Genomic DNA, 25,945 nt, shown 5'->3' with positions numbered 1-25,945 from the left:
GTATTAGTATTATGAAATCATGGGGAGCCATTTATTATATTTTAAATCCATAAAACCCCAAATGTCATACCCCTCCTCTTTCTCTCTCTCACCAGCTTCTGCACCCTCCTCTGTCAACTCAATGTACATTGGCAAACAATAAGGCGGTCGGACACCAAGCAGGTTAAAGGAGTTTTTACCAGGACGATAATCACCAAAAACTATAACTATAATCCATACTTTTAAGTAAGATGCTTACCAACATGGAATTTGAACTGCTCTTATCACCAGATTACAGCTTTGCATAGGTACACTGCCCTGATGCTCAAAATCATCTATCTTAATCTAATTCACTTCAACAAATATATGCTAAATGGGAAAGCATTACTTTTAAAAATATGCTTTTTATTGTGTTAATCATGATGTTATTGGGTTGACTAAAACAGGCTAGTCAATCAGATTCACGGAGCGTGGCTGTTGTCTTTCTCTCACACATTTTATAACACAGCTATAGAACCATTTAACAGAGTTGGACCTGCAGCTTTTTGATATGAGTCGCAAAGCTTCTTAAATCCTCTTCAATGGCGACTCGAACCTTGAACATGTAATTTCACGACTGTGGATTCATTTAGCCTTTTGGGCAATAGTCACAGTGCCTGTGGCCAGAAGTTATAGTTTTTTCATTATATTGCCGGCATAATCTGTGAGTGGCAGCTATAAAAATATTCATCAGATACCTTAAGTGCTGTTGTAAAATGAGCAGCGCCATAAAGTCAATCAGGTGATCCAGTGTCCAGAATTATGTCTCTGCTCGGAAACGAACAGCAGTAAACACAGAGTGACTCCCCATGAAACCGTACCTGTCTGACTACTTTGCTAATAAGGACCCTTCGCACACCTTTGTAGAATATTCAAAGCGTGGCAGCGTTGTTTGTCAGGACAGAAGATAAGACTTTAATATCCATGCATTATTCATTTCTCCTTTGCATAGACTAGTAGGGGGTTGAGAATCAATTTGCTTCAGCCAGCAGTGAGGCAACTGTCTGGCAGAAGTGATGTCTTTTAATTAGATGATGTTACAGATATGAATGATGTCTGCCACGCTACTGATAGTCAGCCCCTTGTCATCGTTGAATAATTTGGTGATTGATGGCCCAGTGCATCATGGGTAAACAGATAAGGAGTCATCTATCATAAAGTGTCATTAACGTTTGGTCGTAGAGTGTCAGGATGCATCGAGGCATTGACTGTCAGACATTTACTTGCAGTCCACAGAAAGTACATGAGAACATTACAGTAGGGCAGTGACCTTGAACATACTTTACTCCAGCATGAGTTTTGTGAAAATGAATTTATAATTTAGTAACCAACATAAAGCAATCACCCTATGTAGTCTACAACATTAGAATGAGTTTGGGTATAGTGCAGTAGTACTGTGCCTCAGTTTTGTGGCTATAGCGGCAATATTTATTTCACTATTTCGATAGGTTAGCATGGAAATAGCAATTACCCTGTGCTGAATGTGACTGGAAAAGCCATCATTATTGTGCCTCTCATATGTAGTAACCTGCATTCATTCTGCATCTATCTATTATCCTAAATGTCACGACAGAACCAAACATTTCTTGTACATCTATGAATAAAACCCTCACACCACTATATTTACTTTTACATATAATGTCCTTTATTTCACTCAAACAATGTCATAATAAATACATACAACAAATCACATTTCTAGTTCAGAAAGATAATGTAGAATGTAGGAGAAAATAATACAGGTGCATGTAAAAAAAACATACATTTTGTACGTGTTTACATGTGTTCCTTTCCCTGGTTTGCTCTGCAGCTGTGCACACTGCCAAAACAAGATAGTTGAAACCACTCTGTGCAGTGAGTGCTTGGAGGGAGGTCTGCCATCTGCAGCAGAGCAGTCAACATCTGTGATAACTGCAAAATAAATGTATGGAAAGGTCACGTTCACAGTTTGCCACAAGTAATATCTCAACCCGACTCTAAAGAGGGAACCTGCAACATTGTACTCTTGACGTTTGAGTTGCCAGTGAGTGTAAGACAGGCTATGCGCTAAGCTAAGGTTCAGATGCACTCAGACAGAGAGTTTTAGAGCTGCTTCACGAGAGGCAGACTGTGACCACTACCTTTTGCCAATGTCCTTTAAAGCCCTTTGAAGTTGGCTGAACAATCACGCTGTGCACCACACAGTTTAAATGTTATTCGTTTGGGTACACCTACTTAATGCATTTTCTAAGCCTCTAGACATGCCACTTTACAGACAACAAAGAAAATGAATGTGCAAGTGTTTGGAGAGTATCCTCTGACTGAATGCTCCCTCGGGCTGGCTTGAATCTCATCCTCCGACAACACATCTTCTCAGGCCCGTGCATAGCAAGTCTGCTCAATGCACCTTGCTTTTTTCACACATGAAAACGCCTCATCCAAAGTCAATACATCTAAACACTTTCACAGTAACATTTCTGTCCTTCTTGACGTACTACTTTTTTATGACTTAAGTACTTGCTTGTCTGTCAGCTTTGTACATCTTATTTATTCAGCTGATTCACAGTAACGACCTTAACTGTCGCATCAAGTAGAGTGGTAATGTTTTTTATGCTGCACTGTGGGACATATATCACCCTTGCTTTTTGTTTCTTGGGTGCTAAGATATTGATCTGAACCCTGACAGAACACACAGCTGGGAGATGCAACTCTTTGATTTCTGCTGAGGCTAGAAGCCTTGGTGTGCCAGTCAGAGTCCTGTGGGGCTACTTGGAAAACTTAGATGGACTGAAATGTGATCCATCATATTGTGATGTTGAAGTGGTGAGTTCAAGGTTGGGACTACCAGTGTTTTTTAAGGACAACAGCATTGTAGGTGTAGTTTGATACGGGATGATTCTTCATGTCCTAGCATATGGGTTTAACAGTGCACAGAAGTCACAGTTTAGGTTAAGGAGTTCTGTTCTCCTGTAAATGCATTAGGATAGGTTTCTTTTCATTTATTTTGAGCATAGAGTGATGCTAGTACATCAACAGTATCCTCTTGTTTTGGGACTGAGATGGTATTTTGCCCGTTGGCAACATTGGTATGCTTTGGTACATGGACCTTAACCTGTTAGACCCCAAGCCTGTTTTTCAGGTTTCAGGCTCGAAAATGACATGCCCAGAACAAATGACTATAACTTCACTTCTAAAAGGGTTAAATTAATAATCTTTTTTCTCAAAGCAAGGTTACATCTGTGAGATGGATGTAGAAGTGTCAAAATCAATATAGATGTTTCTGTGTCAGAGTGAATTCAGATGGAACATAGTAAAAAAGTGTAAATTCTTACCTCCGCCTAAAACCCTTGTTATCCACTAGCATTTATATTCAATGTACCTGCAAAACTCAATAGTTTTTTGACAATTATTTCCTGCACTCTAGCAACAAATGTTTGTCCAAGTTACCTTGGGTTATGTTTTTAACAAAGGAAGCATCTACAGTATACCAAACATAGGGTTAGGGTTGGGTTTCATTTTGCACTGAGTCACTATCACAATAAAATGACCCCAACCAGAAGGGCAGTTGGAAAGTCTTTTGGACCTATCACAAGGATGGCTCATACAGACTATCTGTGTTGTATAGGGATGGTCCATACAGTGACAGAAACAGCTTGATTCAATTGATGTCCATTTTGTGGCGTCACAGCCTTAAAATACAGTTAGAGTTGCTTAATTGACTTTGTGGGGATATTATTTTCTCGACACCGTCTCTCGGACAATAATGAACTTTGAACGTCAGTACTTTGTGTTCATCGTCGAAGTTATGAAAGTGTCCAGTTGATGGCTAAAGGGAACTTAGCATTATTGATTAACAGTTTGACTTGCCAATATGTGGAACGTATCAATTGCTGCTGAACAGCTTGGATTTTCTTCTTCTACATTTTACATTATCCTCCTTGTCATTGTCTTTTGTTTTAGTGGACGGCAGCTCCAATCTTGCGTGCTATTATCCTTATTCTTGCAGAAAGTTGTCCAAGCTCGAAATGTGGTTGACTTAAACTCCCTATTTCAGTGATTATTATAATTAGTCATCCAGACCAAACGCCTGGCCTCCTCAAGAAAAAAGGCTTCATCTATTAAGGCACATTCTCTGTTATTCAGCATCAATGGCACAGCGACAATAAGTGGATACTCAGGCTTTTACTTGTTAAACCCCCTGCTGAGTATTCCATTCACAGGCCGCGAGAAGTGGTATTAAAATGGTTTCATAATTCCAGCGTGGGCCTTTTTATATCTCAAGAATATATTATAGAAAGATTTAAATAAGTTGAATCCCTTTTTTCTTTAATTCCAAGTAATCCTCAACTGAAGTACAAGCGCACATTTTCTCAACATTTTTCAAGGGAGGATTGTTCTTTCCTCTTGAACTTTCTGACAAAGTGAAGTCTTTGTGTATTTTTAACAATGATACGTTGACGTTAACACACATACACACAGAGCTGTTTATGTTTGTGGGGAGATCAAATAAAGTATTCCATATCTGTTATTTAAGACAGATAATCCTGATTGGGTTCTAAGCTTCTCATTTGTTTTGGATGAAGGGAGCGATTTCACAATTCAGCACGGTGCAGTTAACATGCAATAAAATGATGGTTAAGATGGATTCTAACTGGTGATGATGGTTTGGATGGCTCTGGATATTAAAGTGAACAGTTTTAAGCCATGTATTACCGGAAAACACATGATGCATCTATACAAATGAATGATAACACAGAATATCAGGCAGTTTGATGCATTCTGTTATTGTCTTGGTCACTGACGGGAAGCAGTGATGTAAACTGTACACTGTCATTGTTGTGGTTGAAGTGTAGAAAAGCCAATACACCTGACAAAAACCAAAGGGAAATATATATATATATATATAAAACCAGCCACTTTTAACACCTTTCTGCATAGGTACAATCCTAATAGTAAATGATGATGATATTGCACTTTGAGTGGTAACAACAGGAGTTTATTTAGGGGTTTCATCTGAAATATAGATGCTAGAATTTAGGAAAATATAGCTTTTTTTCAAAGAAGAATTCATCCAATACAAGGCCAATTCACACCAGCATCCTAACAATTCACATCCACTCCACAGAGAAATACAACACAACCTCCTGCATTTCTTATACCTCAAAGTCTATGTTTTTCCTCTGGCATGCTTTGGGAAGTGTATTCTCCATCGGAACTGTAGAAATCCCACAAATCCCAATTCCACTTTCTATGTTGTGAATTGAATAACTCAAACAATAGTGAATCCCAGTAGTGGCTCCTATCAAGTTATAAAGCCAAGGTGAAAACATCCATTTGAAGGAGTTCACTTGAAAAGCTTTTTTTAATTGTTGAATTTGACTGATAAAGAAAGTTTGTCCTTCTACTTGTTCTGAATAGAGTGGATCCAGTATAGAGGTGTTTGTGGATTCAAAGAATGAACACTTTGGTATTTGCTAACACACCATTGACAGCTCTGGTTTAAATTCACAGTACGAAGAAACCTTCGCTCTGAATATATTTGAGTGCCCTCTGACTGAGAGAGGTCCAATGTGCTTTTCTGCCCGTCAGGGTTGTTTAACAGTTCAGTGTAAACAAATTGCTGCATTCATCCTCTTTTCTCAACATTTAACATCTCTTGTCATCCAGTGGAAGTTGTTGGCACCCACCATGTTTTGCTGTGAAGCCATCCAAGTGTGCTGAGATAAAACTAGAACAAAGACAGTAGTTTGGAAGCGTAAAGTACTGTAACTCTCTCTGAGTTTGTAATAGGTGACGTTAATGGATGCATATGCTCAATATACTGTCGTGTTAAAGCACATAAACACGCAAACAGGTTTCTGATGTTGCTCAGAATAGCAAAGTAGCATATGTCACTCAACATTAAACCCTCAATAAAATAGAAAAACAATGCAATGAAGTCTTATGTGTGTGAAATATGAAGGAACAATATAAGCGCCGCCATTATGTGTGATCTTAAGTGCTCTATGATTTAGTTTTCGCAGTAAGATAAAGGAATTTTTCATTAGTTGTTTTCCACAAGGTAGCTGTGATAAAAAATAATCCAATTAGAGCTCCTCTTAGGCTCTGGTGCATACTAATGCTGAGCATCCCTCAGGATCTCTCCCAACAGCTGCTTTAGAAACAGACTTGATCAGCCGGAGGTAATGCTCTCACCAAAGCCGTTTGTTAATGTTTTACAGCCAGCTTGATGTTTGTGGGAGGAGAGAGGAAGGGAGTGATAATTATCCTCTTGCCCTATCAACACCTGTAATTTCTGCATTTCTAAACGTGTTAGAGCCATAACGCTTCACAAACAGTATTATTTTCTTCCGGCTGGCTTGTTGCAGAAGGATGGGACCAGATATTGGAAATACTGGTCACTATGGCTGTGCCTGGGGTATTTTCTTTGGATTGAGACCGTTCAGAGCATTATAACGTAATCTCATTTAAGTGGAAAAGCTCCGAATCCACATCAAAGGTATTTCTGCCCTCAATATGATGCCAACGTTCTTTTACCTAATGTTGTGCTGCAGAGTTTTCCATGTACACAGACACACATATATTTACATTGATATATAGACTCATGCAGAAGATGTGTCTCAGCAGTGTTGACTTTAGATGTTACCTTTGAAAATGCGTAGAAGATGCTAACTGCAGCTATGTGGAGGGGTGTGGCGCAGTATATAGAGACTTGGTGTTGGGATCAGGGGAGCACAGGTTCAAACCCCACTGCAGTCAGCATGTCGTTGTGTCCCTGGGCAAGACACTTCACCCCAAATTGCTCCTGTGGGGATTGCCCACAGTATTGAGTATGTAAGTCGCTTTGGATAAAAGCGTCTAACAAGTAAAATGTATTGTGATGTTGAGATAACATATGTTGTATATTTCCTGTCTCGTTTTCTCAGTGACGGTTAGTCTGTTTTGTATTTAACAAGGTATAGCAAACTAGAATATACTGGTTCAATTACTAGAGCTTAAATGGTCTCATCAAGAACTTTTTCAAGTGAACATTAGACACTGCATGCTTTAGGAAACTTAAAATACATAAAGCATGTTGGCCCCTATAGAGGGTCCAAGGTCCCAACATATAGTCTTTCAAATGTTTTGTGAGAAACACCTCCCTATAATTGTTGACATTCTTACTGTTTTATTTAGCAGGGGTGCACTTCGTCAGCAGTTCAACATTGAAAGCAGGAATGAGAAGTATTTTGAGACAAAGGGGGAGGATGTGTGTTTCAACGTTCAAACAAAGTTCCTTTTCTCTGTCAAACATTTGTGTCCACAGAGTCGCTATGTTTGGTATCAAAAACTGAAATTCCGTTGCTTTGGGAGAAAGTTTGAACAAATCAAGCATCCAAGATCAGAGGACGTTCACAAGTGTCTTTTTTTTGGCATGTGTTCCTCCCCTTTGAGTCTTTGCATGTGTGATATGAACACTCAGCATCAGGGAACATTCTTATATCTCCTCTACGAAATGTCAAACTCAAAGCAGTTGGGGTTATACAACCATTCAGCCTTAATATTAAACATCATTGAGAAGGAGCGGGAGAATGAGCGACTTGGTGAAGAGAGACAGAGCAAGCGGGTAAGTGTTGGAGAAAGCGAGCGACAGAGCATGATCGAGGATGGAGTTAGGGGGTTGGCTAAGCAACCTTAGTGCAATTTGTCTTCATGCAGCCGTCCCCCTTCGCAACATCCTGCAGCCCCAGGCTATTTTCCCTGACAAGCTTGTTGCCTCTAGTGCAATAGGTGATTTACCTCTCTCGCCGTGGCACTGACCAACATCCCATTCTGGGAGCAGCGCAGAGTAAATCAAAAGTCTGGACTTCACCGTTAATCAGTAATTATAGGTTGGATGGTGAAGGTTGATCCTTCCCAGGGGGCCGAGTCCCTCAGGCCTCAAATCAGACCAAAAAGAGGAGCCAAGGCCACTCCATCCTCTGATAAATCTCTTACAGCGAAGGCGCTGGACTCAAAGTGTTTGAGTCGGCTCCAAAAGCCCAGACTTTCCATCTCTCTGGGGAGTTTCTCATTCAGGTCGAACTCGAGCCCTCCCTCCTTCTCCTCCCTCCCTTCATCCACCAGCCTCAGCTATGATGGAGCCTGCCCGGTCCTCAGTCTGCCCACTTTCTTCTTTAAATTCCTCCTTTAACTCCTCACATTTCGATCATCTCGGAGGAAACGGGACAAATGGGAGTGTCTTGCTTGCAGGGTATTCCGAAAGCATTAAGATACAAGCTGGCTGTAATTGAATGGTTAGGACGTTATTGAGGGAGATTTTTGTCAGCGTATCCACCCACCACCATCACCCCCTCACGAAGAGCGCCAAGTGGCTGCATGGCGTGTTGATGGGCTGGCTGTGGTGTGATCAGTGTCAGGGGAGGAGGAGGACCATGGATTAGCCATGTGTGACTGATGGAAGATCCATTTCCCTTAATTCTTCACTTTCTGCATTAGAGTTGATTTAATGTGTTTTGCTTCCCCTGCTGTGCTGTTTTCCTCATTCTGCCATTTATTGACTTGTTTGGTCAGCTTAGGTTTTTGTTTGCTTGACATCTTGATTGGTTTCAATTATTTGACTTCCACCATCGTGACAAGATGAGAAACTGAAATGGAATCACCAGTGAAATGATTACCCACAATCCTTTATACATCCATTATGTATACATTTTTACTTTGACTTCTTATCTTTATACCAATATGTTTATTCTATATAGTTGAATTTGTATGATTCTGATAAATTAACAAGTCTGATAAGTCAGACTTGTTGGTTACATTTCAACCTGCCTTACTTACCGCAGCTGTTCTTGGGCAATGATGAGTCATTAGCAACATTACATGTGCGTTTACATTTGGTTTTACATTTATTAACAATAAGTAACTCATCTGGCAAAACATTTTGCTTGTAAAGGAAATTGAACAACTTGTTTGTTGCCATTGTCCAATATCACAACCTTTACTGTCCAATGTTATCTGAAACACAGACCTGTTAGCCACAGCTACAGAAAGTATAACCTAACAGTTCTTTAGAAGTTGTGATGATAAACAATATGTTTGCCCTCTCAGTGAGCCTGTGATGTGAGACGAAAGAATCCAAAGGTCTGATGTTGTTTAGTTCAGCGCCCTTCTGCAAGGAGCACTTACTCACCTCAGTTAGACAGTTTGGGCTTGATTTGTTCACTCCTTGCAGCAAAGAGGGCGATGTGTTGTCGTTCTCTGCTGCAGACTCAGGTTGTTGAGGCCTTAAGGGTCAATGTGATCAAACCACAGCTATGTGCAGTAGCATATCTTTAGACCCTGAAACAATCGATGTAAACACGTCTTTGAAAAGGGTTGCTCAACATGAACTGAATTATAGTTGCCCCGCTATAGCCTCACTTGAAAAAAAGTAGGTTTAGTGATGCCCTGTTAAAGCAGAAACTTGAAGTCTTTCATCATTTTTCACTTCCTTCCAGTCATTCATGTTCTCTCTGTCCATGCTGGCTCTCACGTCGCCCCTGATGTCTGCCGTTGTCAATTCTTTATTAGATACAAACAGCTCTTAACCGATCAAACACGCTCCATCAAATGATCTCTGTCACATTCTGAGGTCCCCCGGGGAAATGTTTCAGTCGCTTTATGAAGTTGGTTATTTCTTTTCATGTACCATTTAAACCCCCCCCCCCCCCCCCTTTCATACATCAATACCAGTGACGGGTTATGTTCATGACAAGAGGAATTTCCCTCAGTGCAGGCCATCACAAGACATTTTTTATCATCAATCAATGAAAGAGACATTTAAAGGAATGGGCTCGTGTTTGCTTTTCGGTAAAAAAAGAAAGACTGATTGGCTCATTACTGAATATTTGAACCTGCTAACCGGTTTGTTAAAGGTCCCATGTCATGGCCATTTCTACTGATCATATTTCCCTTGTTGAGGTATACTAGAATAGATTTAAATTGTGCAATTTTCCAAACTCACATTGGTTTCTCATACAGCATCTCTGTAAAGTATGTGTATTCACCAGGTATTCACTCTCTGTCCTAAACGGCTTGTTGGAGTTCCTGCCCCCCCCCCTCCCTGTGAGCCCAGTGTGCTCTGATTGATCGGGACGTTGCGAGGCTCGCTGCTGCGAGGAGCGGACAGGTTTCCGGGTCGGCGATACAGCGAGAACAAGCGAAACTCATCCTGAGCACACACAAACACTCACAGCCGAAGTAAAAACAATAAGCGTGGCTTGATATTGAGTAAGAAAAAGGTTTATAACGCTGTGAGAATGGGTCTGCGGAGAGCATTTCTCCGCGATCCCAACTCGTCTATTACCAGCGTTCAGGGAGCTCTATGCAAGTCAATGGGGACTCCCTGTTAGTTAGCCAAGGGATCCTGGTGTGTGAGGTGCTCCGCGGATTGGTCCATTTGGGCCAATCCGGTCATTTGTTGTTGATTTGAGTGTTCACACGTCACAGAACCCAGGAAGCAAACAATGGAAAAGAGAAATCCCCAACGAGGCGTTCTGGGGCAGCATAGACAGGTCTTTCTGTGTTAGAGTTTTACTCGCTACAAGGTGTACTTTGAGGGTTTTTGACTCTGCAGACCGTTTACATGAAGAAAAACCTTCATAACACACAAGGGGACGGGTAATAACCAGAAAAGCATGACATGGGACCTTTAAGATTACTTGTTGTGCGGAATTACATTTTGAAATTTCATTTGATTATTCTAAACAAAAAAGGTGCATCACTCAAGCTAAAAAGGAGTATAAAATTAATTCAAAGCTATTTGATATTTCAATGTGTAAATGGCAGTGGGCATAGCAACATGAACACTTGTAACATATGACACAATCTGATGCAATAGCTCGGCAATATACACTGACTTCATGGAGATGATGATGTTCAACTTCTGTCAAATCTGTCGCAGGAGCAACACTGTTCGCTTCTTGAGGTCATAATTATGGGTTGTTGCATTACATTGCAAGGTGTTTTGGTCCGCAAAGCTGTTGCTGCTTTCTTTAATTTTATGAAGTTGTTCCTGTTATTTGGCCTTCTGGGTATTCACAAAAAAAAGGTATTACCTAAATATATATTTATGCAAATAAATACACAATGTAATTTAAAAGTAACAGCGTTTGCTAAAGCAGTTAACACCTTGATTATAGTGCCTGCAGGATGACACCAATTATCACAGAATACAGTATTATTTATTATATTAAGGTGTAATCATAAAACTGAGAGACATGGAACATGCGAATATAAAACAAAACTGTGATTGAGCTGCTGATTACAATCCATACTTTTCTAGCATTATGTGTGCTGTAAATAGTGGGTCTTTTTTGACCCGGTGAGGTGGTTTTCTTGAAGTATCTTTGTAATTACATTTTTTTATCATTTCATATTCCAGCTATTCCTCAAAAAATATGTTTTGGATATCATGCCATTCACATTTTAAATTTACATTTTAAGAAATGTTAGTTGTTGTATTACTACCCCATGCTTCCATAAGTGCGTCAAAAATGTAAATGTAAAAAAAATGTCTAAAATTATAAATAGTGAAAAATTAAATATAAAATATTTCTAGTGTGAACCAAAATATAATACTAAATATTATACAAGTGATTTTTCTTAACCAAAATGACAAAGATGGCATAAAAACACATATTATTCTAATACCTTTTTGACCCACTTATGGAAGAGTGTAGGGTCCAGTCACTCGTGTTAAATCAGATTTTCATCAGGATTATTTGGATGTTTGGTTTTAATCCACCAGTTTATGTAATCAAATCAAAACAAACAGTTAAACTCCTGGATTTATTTTAAGCAACTCAACATCAAGACAAACTATAGAGTTGGATCAACTCTCCACTAACAGTATAGTCATCCAAATTTCGAGTTGTACTCCACTCCGAAGAAACGGCTGTTATTAATCCTCTAATTTTGATGTAATCCTGGCAGTGATTTGCCAGGGTTTAAGCAGGGTTTCATCGGGCCAAATGAGGGATTAAAAGACTGAACTTGGAGCTCTCGCTGAAAAGAATATGAGTTGTCTCACGGCTCAGAGTGATTGGTCTGGATCTATCAGGCCTGTTCACACAACAAGAGGACCAAGCATCAGAAATGAGTGAGAAGGTTAAAGAAGCATTCAGAAGCCGTCGGTACCGGCCCACCAGGGTTACGCTGTAATTAAAGGTGATCTCATCCAGATTCTCCGGGCTGTGGCGAGCTAACACTGGACCGGCCCTTTCATTAGGTTTTGTATTTCATGCCCTCAGGAGCAGAGCAAATTGAGTCTCTGTTTCCTTTTGCTCATTACCCAAGAGAAAGATTAAAAGGCATTTTCTCACACAGGCAGCGTTGCATAATACCACAGAAGTGTACACTGTAGTCTCATCAAAACACACAAAAGGCAGCCATAGCCGCGCTAACCTCTAACTAACCAACCCTGGATTTTATTTGTGGCAATGTTTTCTCTCAGTAATAAGTAGAAATCAACCAAAGATCCAAAAGCTCATCTCATCATTACAAGAAACATTTATTTTGAGGTATTGCTGGAATTCCAAATTGGAAATGGTCGAGGTCTAGGGCTATGTCTCTGTGGAGAGCCTCTCTGCTGTGCAGGCATTTTTCTGCATGTTACTTTTCATCAAAAAGAATTCACTTCTGGGCTTTTACAACAATGTGAAGAGCCTAGCTTGTTTTAAACTATTCCAACTTAGATACAAAGCGGCGTACTGAGGAGGTTTCAGCAGTCCTCAGACCAGCATTAGTGCCTCCAGATAGTGCTTCTGCTTTACTGTTAGCTACAAAATAAGGTTTATGTGTGGTGGTGAACCAAGGGCCCTCAGAGAGACACAATAAAGAAAGTATAACTTCCACTATAGCACTATTATATAAATTATGCAAACTATTTGCAGAACATTTAACTGAATTCCTTCCCATTACGTTGCAAATTGCAATATGTGTGCTGGCTCAGTGCATCTTTAACTAAAAACACATCTGCCTGTACAGCACAACAGCAGCTAATTGAGACAGTGTTTTGGTCTTTATTCATGTTTTCAGGCTTCATTAGGAGAAACATGTAAATGAATGCATTGTAAAGCATCTCAGTGGGTTTATTTCTATGAATTATGAGCTGTTTCAAGCAACAGAACACAGTATATTACGAATTCGTGTTAAAAGTTTTACAGTAAACTTACATTTTCACTTTCACTTTTCCTAGAGTCCGTGTCCTTAAGCCGAACTGTCTGACATTGTGTTCTTTTTCTCCTCTCAACAGATGTGTACCTGCTCACCCTCCCCGATGATCAGAAAGTGAGCGTCACCACAGTAACAGTCGGCCAGAGCGCCGTATTGACGTGTGCCATCACAGGAGAGCGCAGGCCTCCCATACTGTGGAAGAGAAACCATCAATATCTGAACTCCCTGAACCTGGCAGACATCAATGTAAGAGCCGGCATCAGGCCCCCTGATTGTATTGTTTATAGATAGATACATGGGTAGATAAGTGAATGTGTCGTGGATGCACGGATACATTATATATGAAGGTACATACATAATGGAATTTAAAGTGGAATGGTTCGAACAAATACAGCGAACAGGTCTGATTATTGTGTTTTCATGTTGTGATGCATCATTAATTCTTAACGACAGAGCAAGAGCTGTACATTTCAGATGATATCTTCCTATATTTCTCTCTCAGCATATTTCTTCTTTATTCCTTTGGCAGTGGCTCAGATTGTCACCACTTTTTATTTGACTGTTGGCGCCGGGCTTGTGTATTGTGGGTCTGACGGTAATCCAGGATGTCAGTTTGTGTTCTTGGTGTTTAGAGACGGCTCGGAGGGACAGGGATTTCAAGAAATGAAAGCAGACGAAGGGGGGGGGGGGGGGGGGGGGGGTACCAAAGGGTTTCAGCCCTAGAGGAGGGACCTACTTCTACAACTCTGTGAAAGACTATGTGTGTCTTTCTCTGTTTTAATCTGCATGCACAGCCCTGTGTGTCACTTTCATCCACATCAAACGGAGCAGGGGCACTTAACATGGAGAGGTGCAGAAAAAGGCAGACCTCTCCTTCCCCTCACCCCTTTATGCTCTCTGTGTCACTGCTGACCAAGATGAGTGTGATACTGCTGTGCATAATTAAGTCAACACTGTCGCAGTAGATAAAGGGAGACCCAGTGAAGCCACTAATGTAACATTAAATGTTGATGACCCTTAAAATGAGTAAGAGGCGCCCAGCTGTCGCCAGTCATCCTTGGCACCATCAACTGGCTCTAAACCAGTGCTTCTGGTTGATGGTGATGTGTGATTCCCTTAAAAGGGCGGCGTCCAAGCCATTGAGTCATTTCTGGTAGCTTTCCTACCATTTTTCAGTCATTTATTTATATAATATATTATGACTGCTTCCAGGCAACGTATTTTCAGAAAAGATGAATACAAGTGCTGGGTGTAAGAAAAAAGAAAAAGAAAAAAAGTCTGATTATTTTATGAAAACGCTCTCAATATCTTATGGAGGATTTCTAGGAGGAAAAGACAGGTGTGAGGTCTTGTAAGGTCAACACACACTTTGATCTATCTTGCTATTCCACTCCTCAGCAACTGTTTAGTTCTTTTTTTTACAGATTCGATAAATCTAGCTTGTGTTTCATCTCTTGATTTTGCCTGAAAACACAAAGCAGAGTTCAGAGGGTGGTCTTTGTCTGTTTCACACACAGTCATCAGTTTCCTGGTGTCTCATATCAGATCTTGCTCGGGTGTATTTGAATTCAAATGTCAGCTCAGGGATGAAAGCTTCTGCTGACAAATGCTGTTCAGAATATCTATTGTAGCTAAAGAAACGTTGTGTTCAGTTCATTTATACTTGGACTAGTGAAAGCATATAGACCTGAATAGGACGATTCATCCTTGAACAATAATTTGGTATTAAAACACTTTTTTTTCACACTTTCTCTGTGGAGTCATACAGGCTTACTTTTCTCTCCTTTTATTTAGAGGAAAGAAAATATGCTGTGTTGGTAATCAATCAAAGCTGGCCCTTTTGTGGTTTGGAACAACCTGGAGAAAACATCCAAATGTGATTTCTCTCCAATGAACCCATAACACGAGTTATACATCAAAGATGGAGACAGAGCAGAGAGAAGGATGCAACTAACTTTGCATTTTAATTAACCCCGAACCACTTTGGTACCCTCAGGATCCTCATATTGCCTGGATTCAATGTTGTTGCATAAAATTACCATCCCTCTCTCTGCGGTGCAAGAGGGCATGCTGGGTACATGCCAGTGCATTTTCATGGAGTGAGGCTGTGTTAAACGACTACAGGGACTAATCCATCTCCTCAGTCTGAGAGAACGCGCTGTACTTTGACCCTGGAGGTCTGCCATTGTCAGATTACATTTTTTTTGTTGGTGTCTAGCAAAGCCTGAGTTTACAACCTCTGCTAGGGCACAGATTACCTCCAGAACCCCAAACGGCTCCAGCATGAATCAGCATGGGTCTCCTGTGGCTCGTCAGGAAACTGTGTGCAAGCCACGCAGCACAGAGAGAAATTACCAACGGAGCATTAGCTGCACGCAGACTTAATCCAGATTTATTTTTGGCTCTCAGACTTCCAGTCAATCATTGTTGTCCCTTCCAGAGAGGAGAGTGGATTTCGCCCGCACCTGGCATCCACAGACTAATTCTCAATTGCCTCGCAGACACTTTCTGTATAATTGCAGGCTGTTAATATTTGTGAGCATCCACTGCCAGCCTTAATTAGAGTAATATTCCTGTGAGTACACATGGGAGCTTTATGCAGTCTAATGTTGCTAGACCTTCCCATTTTAAAAACGTGGTTATTTTTGAAAATGCTGTGGACATCCAGACTTAGTGATGCGCACATTAATCCCAGTGGTGCGCTTGTATCCTGGAGTTCAATAGAGCCTCAACATTTTTGACAAAGCAGCTTACCGTAATTCCGTGAAGTTGACAGTTGCTCGCTGTTGCATCATCATCCAAGTCTGTCAGTATTTCAATCCTCCCTGAGTGGTGTGTGTGTGTGTGTGTGTGTGTGTGTGTGTGTGTGTGTGTGTGTGTGTGGTGTGTGTGTGTGTGTGTGTGTGTGTGTGTGTGTGTGTGTGTGTGTGTGTGGTGTGTGTGTGTGTGTGTGTGTGTGTGTGTGTGTGTGTGTGTGTGTGTGTGTGTGTGTGTGTGTGTGTGTGTGTGTGTGTGTGTGTGTGTGTGTGTGTGTGTGTGTGTGTGTGTGTGTTGTGTGTGTGTGTGTGTGTATTGTGTGTGTGTGTGTGTGTGTGTGTGTGTGTGTGTGTGTGTCCATTGTGGGCCTGGGGATCCTGATTCTGTGCTGGAAATAATTCTGCAGATGCAAAATACATTTGATATTTTTGTAATTCTTGTAAAAGATTGGAAATCCAACTCTGCCAAAGTTTATGTTGTGGAAAGTTTGTTTTAAGCGGCTACTTGTTGTCATCATTTGTACAAGTCAGTCAACTTGTTGTGCCTCTATTGATTTATTTCTTCTTGTGAAGGACCACCATCTCTGGACACTGTCCTTAAAATGGAAATATTAAAAGTTAGGGCATTTATTTTAAAAACTATTCCCTCAACAGGAATAGCTATAAACACGGTTTAACCTTGTCCTCTGGAATATTTGTTTTTATCTGCAATTATGTGTCAGTGAATATAACTGTATCTTTAAATTGTGGGGATGTACTTAAGTACCATTAAATAATTTTCATCATTTCTGCATATGGTCTTGATAAGGGCCACCATGTTTTATTCTTTACTATTTCTAAACTGTATTATCCTGACATTATATCTACATTGAGCTATGCACCTCTAACATCATGCCATTCCTGACCACAACACCAACACTGCTGTGACCTTTCTGCTTTCAAATCTATATTTCTTCTGCTTTTAATGAACTAAACTTCCTAACGTTTGACCTCTGTTTTACTCCCCAACAGACCCCGTCCCAGGTAGGGTGTATTTGGTTTTTCTTCACAGCCGACTGACATCGCTTCACTCTTTAATTTATTTTCCATTCACAAAAAACACAACCGATGCATGATGCTGTTATCAGAAATGAACAAGCTGAGTACATCACATCAATTGAACATCTCATTGTTCTACAGTGACTGCATACTGTTCATCCAAAACATGCTAAACCTAACAGAGGAAGGACGAGGCCTGCTTGATATTCGTGCATTTTAGTTATTGTCAAAAAGTATTGTGGAAAACACCAATCAGATCTCTGTGGCACGCAGCATATTCAATCTCCTTCAAGACTGAAATGTTCAAATGATACCAAATCATTTCCTAAACAGCTTGGCAAACAGTGGAGGAACATGTAATCCTGTGCAATAGTGTGGCTCATTCATGTACACAGAATTGTGTTTGTGATGCTCACAGCATAAATATATCCATAATACTGTGAGCAATACGTAAACACTGTGGACACGTTCTGTTGGGACTGTTACATTGGTACAAGTAGTTGCAATGTGTGTGGGTGACAGTGGGGGCTGTGAATGATTCAGGCAGAGTAATGGGACACATCATTTCCTGAAAAAATATGCTGCTGAATCTTTTTTTAAATGCAATTTTTTTTAAAGCTGTGAGCACCACACATTACATTCCTCCATTATATTGTGTTGCAGGCGAAATGCTAGCACCTGAGTGTGGTTGAATACCACCAGAAACCAGTGAGAAAAAGTGACTATTGTAGTTTGTGAAAACCTGACTTATAATGTCAAACCCCTCTGTCATGCTTTGTTACCTCAGTATACTTTATTTTGAAGGAAACATGTTTCTCTCACTGCGAAGGGTATTTTCACTCCACTTCTGTCACAAAGTTTCAAAAGGCCGTTCTACAGAGGCTATGTTCTGAAATGCCTCGTCAGTGTAGCTGCACTCTAAGGTGGCTCTTTAGTGTCCTTTCAGTTGACCCGGCACTGACAGCTTTATTAATTATAGTTTCTTGAGGGCTATGGCCTATTTGTAAATCCACCTCTACCTGCCCTTGTCTCCCTTCCCTCTGAGTTTCTCCTACACCGGCCTGCTCCCTCTGCAGAGAGCTGGGTGCTGCTGATATAGCTAAAGCACGGGTGGTGAGGTGAGGTGGAGGAATCATGTCGACAGCCCCCGTCGTGGCTCGTTCCACCCTCTGAGTTTCATTTCTACCCCCATTCATTTTTCATTTAAGAAGGTGACACAATATGCTCTCAGCCCAAGGGGCCAAAACGCACCATCGATTTCCCCTCATATTGTGAAGCTCTGATGCTTCACTCGGCTCGAGCTGTTACCGAGCTCTCAGGTTAGATCGCAGCACACCGGGACGAACTGATAAACACACCATGTTCCTGTAAACACGACGGAGGGCTCCACACCTGTCTACAGATATTTAAAAACAAGCTGAACGCCAAGATGTAAACAGAAAGCAAAGATGTGATCAAAGTGTTCAATGCCCTTTAATGAGAAAATTCAGTTTTTCTTTAATGAGCTCTCCTGACTTAGGACTGGTAATTAGGCCTGAGTCTTTTTTAATAAGAAAGCTGTTTTCAGTTATAAGCAACGAGGAGCACGGGGCAGAATCTCCGTCATGCTTCAGAGCAAAGGGTCACCACATTAAGGGAAACCTGAATGATTTTCTATGCATGGCAGCGATCAGGAATGAACACGTTTTTGCACTTGGCCTTCATCTTGTTAGTGGGCACTGAAGAAGACTAATGAAGGCAGAGTGCTGGAGCGAGATCACTCTTGAATATCTGCCGTGCTTTTAAAAGTAGGGAAAACCTATAGTTGTGAGCACAGGCAGTTATTGTTTTGTCCATGGAGATTTATAATATAATCACTTGATATAGTCAGGAAAGAACATACTGTATTTGAAATGCAGGGACACTCTGTATCTGAATATTGCTTTATCTGCTATGAGTATTAAGTGAGTTTACTGTAACATTGAATTGTGATAACCATACCAAGGCCAATGTAAGAGTAAAACAACATTTTAGAAAAAGGAAAATAATTAAGTGTCTTACGGACCGTCCACACAGCAGCGTTAAAAAATCTTGAAACGCTTCTGCCCATTCACTTTGAATGGGGTGACGTCACTTTCCCTCACTTTTCGCCGAACTGCATTGTGGGCAGGCGAGCGGAGATTTTCAGGATTTTCAGGATTCAAAGTTGAGCAATGTTCAACTTTTGAAGCTGAGGTGGAAGCGTCAGCCAATCAAATCCCGTGTACGCAAATCTGACCGTTCAAGCTCTAGCCAATCAAACGGCGTGTATGCTGGGAGAGACATACCGCAGTTCATTTCCTCATATTCCAAAAAATGGAGGAGAAATTAGCGGTAGGGAATCACCCGGTGCTTTATGACCAGTCCCTATTTACCTACTGGGATATAAACCGGAGGAGCCAGGCATGGAGGGAGGTGGCAGAGACAGTGGTAGGTTTTCGCCTGTTTGGGGAGTTTATATCCAGTTTACTTCAAACTTTTTTGCTTCGTATGTCGGGGGCGGGAGATTCATGTGATTGGTTGTTGGTGCCTTGCTCGCAAAAAATCCCCAAGCTTCAGATACGCCCACCTCCAAGATTTTTTTAACGCTGCTGTGTGGACGGTCCGTTACTCTTAAGTAAGTTAGTGTGTATACAAGTGAGTAACCTTTATTTCTCAGTGACTCAAGAGTGAAAGCATACATTGATCACACATAAGGCAGGGATAGCTATTTTCCTATTAAATTGCCCTATTTTTGTGCAAAATCTTCTCCTCCTGTAGAAACTTACCAGCAATCTATTATAATTATAATATAAAACAATATAATACATCCATCTATACACAGGGATACAATTAAAGCAATTGGGCTTAAATGAAAATAAAATGAAGCCTCTCTCAAGCATGGAAGAGAAGTCTACATACAAAAAATGCATGGAAAGTGAACAAAATCAATACTACCCTACACTGAAAACTAAGTTCATCCAAAGGTTTGAAGTATCTTATTGTACATTGCTTAAAACAAAACAAAATTGTCATCACGACCAATGCTGTGTTCTTTAGTTATCTCAAAACACGTCGCAAAAGGTGTATTCCCCATATTCTCTGTATTAGAGTCATTTAGGACGCTGCTTTTAACCCACTTGTTTTAAAGGGGACCTATCATGCAAAATGCACTTTTGTACGTCTTTTATACATGAATATGTGTCCCCGGTGTTCCAGGGAACTCACCAAGTGTCAGAAAACACAACCCTCTCTATTTTCCTCCATACCCAAATCTCTAAAAAAGGGGCTGCAACGGATCTGATAAGAACTGATCCAGATTTGAACACTGTCCTGACGTCAGGACAGTGGCGCTACGGCTATTGGGCCAACTCCACCAATCAGGAGGAGACAGCCACGGACATTGCCGTTCGAAAGCGCTGGAGATGCTGTAGTACATATGCCAGGCCTGTAGATGGTGCTGTTCTCACTGAACCTGCCCTTGCTAAAACAGAGCCAGAAATGGTCAAATTGAGCAAAATGAGGCATGGCTAAAATGCATGATCTGTTTGGTATTTTGAAAAAAAAAAAGTATAAATATGCCTTATATAGGTATGGTCCTACACTATGTTATTCAAATATTGCATGATAGGTCCACTTTAAGTTAGAAGTTGAAAAATATATGTTATTCTAAAGTTTCTCGGTAGAAGTAAGCATTTCACATGTTTACTTCTTATAAAACAGAATAGGAGGACTCTTTGTCTGAAACAATCAACACCTTCTTGATGACTTCCCATGAGAATAATATCAAGATAACACTATAACATGTACAAAAGTAATTACAATGATTTGCCAGGATGGTTTTCACTGCAGTGTGATCCTAAAAAGGTGGCGCACATTCGCTCTCTGTCAGACGGATTCATCTCACCAGCACACCATCTGTGGGCTCATTAGCTTTAGGAGCTTCCTTCTGAAGAATGTATTCACCACTTTGCTCTCTTTCTGCGTCCAGCACCTTCTCCTTTGTGTTAACTCACTTCAAAATCACAGCATGAATGAATCCTGTCTCTGCACACGTTCACATCATGGACATCATAGATTTTGGTGTAATACCATCTTTTGATTTGCTTTAAAAAGGCCACATGAGAACCAAAGTGAAACATGTTTTGTGTATTTGTCAGACATGTTAATGAAAATGGGGACAATGACATTTAAAATGAGCAGTATAAGTTATTTTGATTTACTGTATGTCTGCGGCACTAAATTGCCCTGTTTTCTATAAGCAGCTGACCTTGTGTAACTTCCATGCTAATCAATTATAACCTCAGTCCCTCCATTAGATCACTGTCCTCTGATTGTAAAAAATGACACATTTCAGAAAACAATTTTGTGACTTTAACGGTTCTCATTTGTCTTACATGGCACCACATAGCTTTAACGTATGCCTTTTGATTGATGAACATTATTCCACAATGTGCCTTTTTGGACTATTGTAATGTTTTTCATTTTCTTTGCTATGAAACATGTTTACCTTCTCATCATCTGCACACCGTTCATTTCCAGATTTCAATGCCTTCAAAGCTCACTGCTGCACTATGGGAACAAAGACCACTCTGTAAGTCATTAAGACGTTTATCTTTCTGTCTCTTGGTAGGACTTTGGGGACGATGGATCACTGTACTTCACCAAGGCGACCACGACCCACATCGGGAACTATACCTGTCACGCTGATGGCTACGAGCAACTCTTTCAGATCCACACGCTTCAAGTGAATGGTAAGATGCTGCTACAAATATAAAATACACCTTTTTTTGTTTATAACGAACTCCACTGCAGTAGGTGCATGACCTTTCGTTACAAGTATATCTCATCCTTTTCCCTTTTCCTGTCAGCGCTTTCAATCATTTGTACTACTCCTGCTTTCCTGTGAGTAAAAAGCTCAGAAACAATGTGCATGTGCAAAGATGGCATCCTCTTTCTTTCTGCTCTCAAAGATTGAGACCTTAACAAGCTGATCAAATATTGCACAAAGCAGAAGCCTCATTGTTCTATCATTTGAAAATTGAAAGCACACAACAGCCATCGGCCTAGAACAACAACTCGCATTAGCGTTCCTGCAAAAAAATCCATCCTTATCTGATTTACAAACATGGACACAACATGTCTCTAATCCCTCCGGAGAAGACTACGAGCTGCTGTCACTCAAACCAGAAACTGATACTCCCCTTCAGGGTGAAAATGAGTGATTCTGATATTTCCCTAAAGACCTTTTCTTCCAATAATCAATAAATACTATGAAAAACACATTGGCATTAATGTGTATTGGATCAATGTATGGATTCTAATTAAGCAATAGCTCACGACAGGCCGTGGCATATGCTCATTATATCACAGCTAAGGGGCGTGGTTCGGCCCGACGCGGCTAAGAACCAATCAGATTGCTTGATTTGACTTGTCCGTTTTATAACTGCCATTATATACTGACAGATGGAAATGGATATTTGGATTCTCATTATGTGTGACCTTCCCTCTTTAAATCAACTACTGACAACACCTTCTGTGTTTAACCCTTTAACCTTCTGCGCGACAATACTTTGATTCACTATATCTTTTTAAACCTCTATACATATTAATTAAAGCCCAAAAGATTCTTCAATTTAAACAAATGTCAACCATTGGCTTATTTTAGCTTTGAATTGCACAGTCATCCTATAGAAACCTATGATCTTATGTATCATTTATATTGCGTTTTTCCAGTCTGCACAACCCCTCAAAGGCTTTTACATATACATTCAGCATTCACACGCATCCACACAGAGGTTGAGGCTGAAATACTGCTCAGGGAGACTTACATTCAAAATGTAAGCAATTTGGGGTTAACCATCTTGCCCAAGGTAACATTTACATATTGTATGTGGGGGTTGGGAATAAAACCATTGACCTTCCGATTATTGGATGACTACTCTATCTCACAGCCATAGCCACCCGGAAAGAACAAGTCATTATTTTAGCGCTGTCTCACTGCCTTGTTCTTTGCAATATAACCTTTACAGACCAGAAACTGCAGCACTGATCTTACATGTTTATTGTCTAGTCGTCCATGCTTCACATTTATTTCTCACCCACATTGGACTAGGGCTGCACGATTTGGGGAAATAATGGAATTGCGATTTTTCTGACAGATATTGCGATTGCAATTAGATTTGCGATATTTGTTTTTAAGCGACCCAACGGAAGTTTATTGTAAAATGCGGCCATATCTCCGGCTAGGAATATCTCCGTGCTCCCGTCTCTAGCCCCCCCGCAGCCCGAGCTACGAGTGAAAGAACTAAACTTACATGAAACTTCCATTGGGTTGCTTTAAAGTCAAGCTTCAGTTTAAGATTCACCCTGTAATAGATGTAAAACATGTGATGGAGCATTACTAACCTGACTCAGATGGTTTGTTTCACCAAACCATCTAGGAAAGCTCCATTGCAAGCCATTTGGAAAGGGCAGGCACTTTCAAAAATACTTGGCAGGTGATTGGATCAATCTGTCTATCACCTTCTATCATGGGCCACTTCTGATTGGTTAACAATGACTGGTACATGTGGAGCACAGCACTTCTGATTGGTGTGGATGACTGACACACAAGAAAAAATGTAATTCTTTTTTTTTGCGCAGGCTTTGCGATTTGATAATCGCATCATTTCAAATCGTGATTTAGATTTAAAATCGATTATTCGTTCAGCCCTACATTGGACCCATATCTTCACATCTGTTTGACTGAAGGGCTGTACTTTAAGTCAGGCTCTTTACCAGGGGTGTCCAAACTATGGCCGTGGGGCCAAATGCGACCCGCGGACCATCTTGAATCAGCCCTCAGCAAATTCAAAAAGTATAATGGAATACGGCCCACAAATGAAACTTGTGCTTTTCTTATATTGTACTTCTTAAATATAAATGTACAAATATTACACAGTAGTATTCATGTGTTAATAAGACCGCTTTTCAAATAAATTCAGTCAATTGAAGTTGGAAACATTTTCTAACATATCTTAGTTGATAAGAAAAAAGCCCAATGACTTATTTACATAACAAGCTTGAAATACACCCTTCATATTTCTCCTTATTATAATCAATCTGAGGCTTCTGTTTTAAGGGATGAGCTGCCAACACTCACAAGCATCATTTACATACATTTGATTGATTTTGCTAACTTATAACTGAATTTATGAGGCAATATACCTCTAGTGAGTGGCCCAGCCCTTCGTATATTTTTCTGTATGTAAGTTTGGACACCCCTGGTCTATGCCCATTATCTGTGTAATGAGTTTCATATTCCACTTTCTTTTGATTAGTTGGTCTTCAGTATGATGAACCCGTAATGTAGAGCGTACAAAGAGGGCAAAGGTGAAGAGTCTGGATTGAGTTTTTTGTGAAAGAGCCCGATTCTTGTCCTAATGAGTCGGATGTGAAGAAATTACAATGTGTCGATGTGGAAAGCTCTACATCCTCATTACAATTGACAGACAGTCAGTTCATTAACATTCTTCATAAGGATTACTCCAAGGTTAATTGCAATGATCTACTGGTCTTATTATACCGAGTATTGTGTTTAAGAAAACAGAGTCAATCTCATGAGACCCCGTGACTTTTGGTGGTAATTGACACTGAAACTTCCATCTGACCTTTGTTAAGGCAGACTATGAATTTCACATTTGGAGTCTGGCTAAAGTCTCCAAGGACCATCCTATCACCCTGCCATGACTGCAGAGAATTTCTAAAAACTCAATTAAGAAGCAGCTGAAAGAGTAATTGTGAGAAACTGGATTCAGAGTGCTGTCCATCCCTCGGAGCCCGCATGAAAATGACAGAATATACAGTAAGTTGAGTTTTATTCAGAAGAGAGGATAAAAATGAGACTGGAAGTTCTTTGGAAGAAACTTTTGATTTTCCTATCAGCAGGAAGAGAGATGTCTGTGCTGTAAGCTTGTGAAGTGTGAGGATCATCCTGCATTTCCAAGCTTTAATCCCTACTTGTGCCACTTATACATGCTGACTCATCACTATGTCCCTGTGGATTTTACACATGCTTTTTGTGTGTTGTCCATATCTTCTACCTCATGCTGATGAAAACACTCACGCTTTATTCGTTACACACTATCTTTTTAATTTAGTTTTGATTATTTACTATCTTCTGCTCTTTTTCTATGATGTACTGCCCTTTCTTTGTTGCAGTGACCCCACTTAAGCAACAGTGATCAATAAAGTTGCATCTAATTTGTACTGCGGCTGCAAAGTTTGTCCACTCTGCCGGCCACTTTAGCAAAAAATAAATTGTTGTTTGAGGTCAATTAATGAAAGTCTCCGTTCAATCTTCAAATACACCAACATGTTCTGCTGCTGCAAAAACAATGTAGTGTTCTACTTTAGGGAGCTGCATTCATTTTGAAAGCATAATTTGAAATGTAAGTGTTTGTGATAGGTAAAATGTAACAATATGGGTCCTAATATTGTGTTTACTTCTGCATGGCAGCATCATCTTTCAAGCTCAGTTTGCAGATATAAATGATACATAACACATACATTACCGATGCAGCATACATGTGCAGTTATTTGTCAATGTCATACATAATCGCCCTCTCACTGTTTTTGAGAATGATCTATTGATACTGTTCAAAGAATAACCACCTTATCCTGGTGGGGGATGTGAGCCCCTTTAACTCTGCACTCATGCCGCTTCAATCTCTTTGGATTCTCAAGTGAGGTGTGGGGCTCATTAGAAGTGTTATACAGGCCAAATGGGCCTTGTGGACAAATCTATACCAAGCCCCCAGGAATTGCATTGGACAAATGGTGCTTCCGTGTCAGTTTGTGACGTCATTGGTCCCATACTTTTTCCATTGACTTACACTGGGAACGAGACGTTTATCTCTCACAGCATATATATCTATACCCAGTAGGAAGACTTGAATAACCCTTATTTACATTATTAGGTCCTA

General features: G+C 40.4%; 1 protein-coding gene across 1 annotated transcript in view; it reads left to right on the top strand.

Moving 5' to 3' along the window:
* fstl5 (follistatin-like 5) overlaps positions 1 to 25,945 on the top strand; it is a 166,077-nt gene that overhangs the window by 88,830 nt on the left and 51,302 nt on the right. Inside the window, exons 7-9 of the mRNA XM_034140696.1 lie at positions 13,268 to 13,434; positions 16,956 to 16,967; positions 21,613 to 21,733. Coding sequence (XP_033996587.1) covers positions 13,268 to 13,434; positions 16,956 to 16,967; positions 21,613 to 21,733 — 300 coding nt within the window. The remainder of the gene's footprint in view (positions 1 to 13,267; positions 13,435 to 16,955; positions 16,968 to 21,612; positions 21,734 to 25,945) is intronic.

The sequence above is a fragment of the Trematomus bernacchii genome, unplaced genomic scaffold (genome assembly GCF_902827165.1).
Source record: "Trematomus bernacchii unplaced genomic scaffold, fTreBer1.1, whole genome shotgun sequence".
NCBI classification, from domain to species: Eukaryota; Metazoa; Chordata; class Actinopteri; order Perciformes; family Nototheniidae; genus Trematomus; species Trematomus bernacchii.
The sequence above is the reverse complement of the archived record's forward strand: the minus strand, read 5'-3'. Positions and strand labels throughout refer to the sequence as shown.